A 3,999-nucleotide genomic window follows, 5' to 3' on the forward strand; every position below is an offset into this window, starting at 1 on the left:
CCTAACGCATGCCTCGAATTTTCGAATAAGACTAGAGAGAAACCACCTGCAATTAGCCTTCTGGAAAAGAGGGGGTGCTGAAGGGAGGCAGGGGCCAGAGGCAGAGGGTGGGAGGTGAGGTCAGAAGGGGTCAGGGGTCGGCCTGAGGTCTCCAAGGGGAAAGATCCCCCCTCCCCACTTGCCTGGAGCAGTGTTTTCCAAACTGCAGGTCACAACTTGTCAGTCGATTGCAAAACTCAATGTCGCTAATTACAAGCCTATTTTTATAAAACGAAAGACTAAGGAAGAATAGAAATAGGCAAGTTAAGAAAAAAAATCAATGTGGTGGCTTGCAACCATTATTTTAATAAATAAAAGAGCAAAACAGATAATAAAATAAGTAGAATACAAATATCAGAAAAACATTAATCTGGTGTGTTGCAACCAACTTTTTAAAAATGAAAGCACAGAATAGAGTATGTCAGAAAATATAAATTCAGTGGATTGCACCCAACGAGTAGGACAGAGTAGAATGGTATTGAATAAATAGGATGCAACAGAAATTATCAGAAAAAGTTAATGAGGTGGGCTGCAACCAACTGTTTAAAGACAAAATAATGGAATAGAATAGAAAACAGCAGAAAAATAAATTCAGAGGGTTGCAACCCACATTTTGTAGATAAATGGAATAAATACAATAGGAAATATCAGCAGGTATGTAGTAAGGATAAGTATTATTTCAGGAAACATTTATTTTTCATAGATCCAGACATAGATGGACATAGAGATTTGTGTTCTATGCCACAATAGTAAAATCTAAGTTTTAACCACGAGTCGTTGCTTAAAAGAAATAAGAATACATGAAAAAAATTACTGTATGTGACCTGCAAAGTCTAAATTATTTTCTAACAGGCACTTTTCGGAAAAAGCCCACCAACCCCTGCCCTACAGCAACTCTTGTGTGCAAGGATGAGAAACAGGTCTTCAGGAGGCTCCTTTTAGCACTTTTATGATATCAGACACATGGACACAATATAAGTATCCCTCCTGGGGGGACGGGATAGGGCAATTATGTTGCAACACACTTAATTGCCATTGTACAAACAAATGAACCAAATTGACAGGCACCAGCATGAAAGAATTTCAAACACATAATGTTGGACAAGAACATATGCAGCTGGACACCATTTATGTATTTGAAGTATTCCAATATGCAAAACGATGCTATATGCTTCTACCACAAATAGAAGTATTCCTAAATAATATAAAGATTCTCAGGGGTATGACAAATGTCAAATTCATATGATGGCTGTCTCTGCAGGGCAGGAATGGGTAGCAACAGGTCTGGGCACACAGAATGTACTAGACGTCTGGTTAGTAGACGCAGTTGGGGTTGATATATTATTCATTACACACTTTTTTTTCTTTTTTTTTTTAATCTATTTTACTCATTGAGCCTGCACCTAGAATTACACACTTTTCTTTTTCTGAAACAGTATGTCTTGTTTAGGCACCTACGTAGATGTAGTAACAGAATAAATATGTATAGGTGCAAGGAAGTCACAACTACAAAATTCAGGATGCTTGCACTTTTGGCACATGCTAAGGGGCAAGGTAGCAGAAGTCAGGAGCCAAGCATCTGAAGCCAACCCAATATCATGTCAGATCTTTTAAAATGTCATCCACAAATAAGAAAATAAGATAAAATGTGATGCAAGCTACACATCAAATATATCATATGTGGGACTTTATTTGTACTGCCGCAGATGAGTAGCTGATAATCATGCCTCAATGTTGTCTCTTTAAGTCTGAAATATTTGGATAAGCCCTGGGTCTTGCATTAGACTATAAGACGGTCCCTGTGTAGAAGGAAAACAAGGCTCAGAGACGTCAAGCTACTTGCTCAAGGTCACACAGCACGTGAATAATGGAGCTGGGAATTAAGTCGCTCGGGTCTTGTGAATTTTCTTAAGCCTATTTTACAGATAAGGAAATTGATATTCAGAATGGTAAATAGCTGTGATTAAAGGAAGCCAGGAAATGACTCCAGGCTTTTGGCTGCAAAATCCCCAAGAATCCAGCTTCCATTCAAGTACTTTGTAGGAACGTCCAAAAGTCCCGGACGCACTGAGGAGCTCTAAAGGTGGAGTGTCAGGCAGGGCAGTAGGTCTTGTGGCCACAGTCCCTCACGACTGACCGTTCTCCCCTCTCCTTTTAGGTCCCTCTCTGTGTGGAGGTCGAGAAGAAAGTCTCCTACAATTGCTGCAGCAGGGGTACCATCCGCTTGCAAATCCAGATGGAGAAGAACGTCTTCACGCCGGGAGAGAGAGTCGTGTTCACGACGGAGATCACCAACCAGACCAGCAAGCGCATCAAGACGGTCGTCTTCGCCCTGTACGCCCGCGTGCGGTACGAGGGCTTCACACCCAGCGCGGAGTGGCGCTCGCGGACGGACAGCAGCGAGCTCCTCAGGCAGGAGGCGAACACCCAGATCACCCCCTTCGGCACTACCAAGGTCGTCAGCACCTTCACCCTGCCGCCGGTGCTGTCCGTGAACGACAGCGTGCAGGACGGTGAGATCATGCACACGCGCATGCGGGACGGCGAGATCATGCACACGCGCTACGAGCTGGTCGTCACCATGCACCTGCCCTGGTCCCTCAGCAGCATCAAGGCTAATGTCCCCATCGTCATCACCAGCGCCTCGGTGGAGTCGGCCCAGTCGCCCGGCGCTAGCAGGGAGTCTGAGTCCAGGAGCCAGGATCCCCAAAGTTAAGTGTCCAAACTTCTAAATATTAAAAGCTTTATCAGACTCTACCAGAAGCCCTTTGTGTTGCACAGGTGACGATCGGATGATGAGTCTTGGCGCGGGCGGCACGTTGCCTGCCATGTCCCCAAGCCCTGCTGCAGCTTAGGCAGCCAAGTCTCCCGTCCCAAGAAACACCATCGAAGACTTCTCAGGATCCAGCCCTGGTCAGCACAGAGGCAAGGCGGACAAGCCCTGCATTCGTTATTTGCAAAAATTAAATAAAATTGAGCCAGACTCATAGCTCACGATGGGCATCAGAATAAACTCCTAGTGGGGCGGAGGGTATAGACCAGGGTGACCCCCAGTTCCTGGGACTCCCCTCCTCTGTCCCTCCCCACTCAGAGTGTGGATTTAAACAAGCGCAGCCTCCTAGGACCTCAGCAGGGCAGGGAATTGTGGGATGCAGAGTCTCTTGGGGGGTCGGTGGAACCCCCTAACTCAGCGGTTCTCAACCAGGGGTGATGCTGCCCTCCAGGGGACGTTTGATAATGTCTGGGGACATTTGTGATTATTGCAACTCAGGGAGGTGCAGAGGGTGGAGGCCAGGGGTGCCGGGGCAGTTCATGGGGACAGGTCGTCGATGAAGCCCAGGGCTGCGCTGCGGGTCTCTTACCCAATCACATCCCGCATCTCCTCTTGGGGCTCCTCCACGGCGCTCAGGGTAAATGCCCCCATTCTCCCGGTGAGGGGCCTGTGCCATCTGCCCGGGTCCAACCCGTCAGCCAGCCACAGGGGCTCCTCCTACAAAATCTGCCCGGAATCTCCCCCCCTCCCCGTCCTTTGCCTCCTCCCTGGTCCGATCCACCTTCGTCACCGGGCTGGACCTGTGCTGTCACCTGTGTCCACCCTGATCTCCTGGCTCTTGCCTTTGTTCCCCATGTTCTGTCCCCTCTGGATATGACGTATGAATTCAGCAAATAAAAATCCAGGATGCTGGTCAAGTTTGAATTTCAGAGGAACACTAACAATTTTTTTTTTTATTTCAGGGTATTATGAGGGTACAAACATTTTGGTTACACTTTATGTCTTTGCCTCACCCAAGCGAGGGTTAGAGGCATGCCCTTCCCCCTACAATGCTCCCCATGTCCTTTAGTTGTGAGTTTACCCCCCTATCCCCCTAATCCCTGGAGAATATTACTACCGCGTGAGCACCATAGTGTTCATCAGTTAGTGCCAATTTGATGGCGAGTACAAGTGGAGCCCATTCTTCC

At 47.1% G+C, this 3,999-nt stretch overlaps 1 protein-coding gene across 1 annotated transcript in view; it reads left to right on the forward strand.

Annotated features, from left to right (window-relative positions):
• ARRDC5 (arrestin domain containing 5) overlaps positions 1-3,023 on the forward strand; it is an 8,608-nt gene extending 5,585 nt beyond the window's left edge. The window contains exon 2 of the mRNA XM_012646131.1: positions 2,198-3,023. Coding sequence (XP_012501585.1) covers positions 2,198-2,755 — 558 coding nt within the window. The 3' untranslated portion in view covers positions 2,756-3,023. The remainder of the gene's footprint in view (positions 1-2,197) is intronic.
• The last annotated feature ends 976 nt before the right edge of the window (positions 3,024-3,999 follow it).

The sequence above is a fragment of the Propithecus coquereli genome, unplaced genomic scaffold, assembly GCF_000956105.1.
Source record: "Propithecus coquereli isolate 6110/MARCELLA unplaced genomic scaffold, Pcoq_1.0 Scaffold241, whole genome shotgun sequence".
Classification (NCBI taxonomy): domain Eukaryota; kingdom Metazoa; phylum Chordata; class Mammalia; order Primates; family Indriidae; genus Propithecus; species Propithecus coquereli.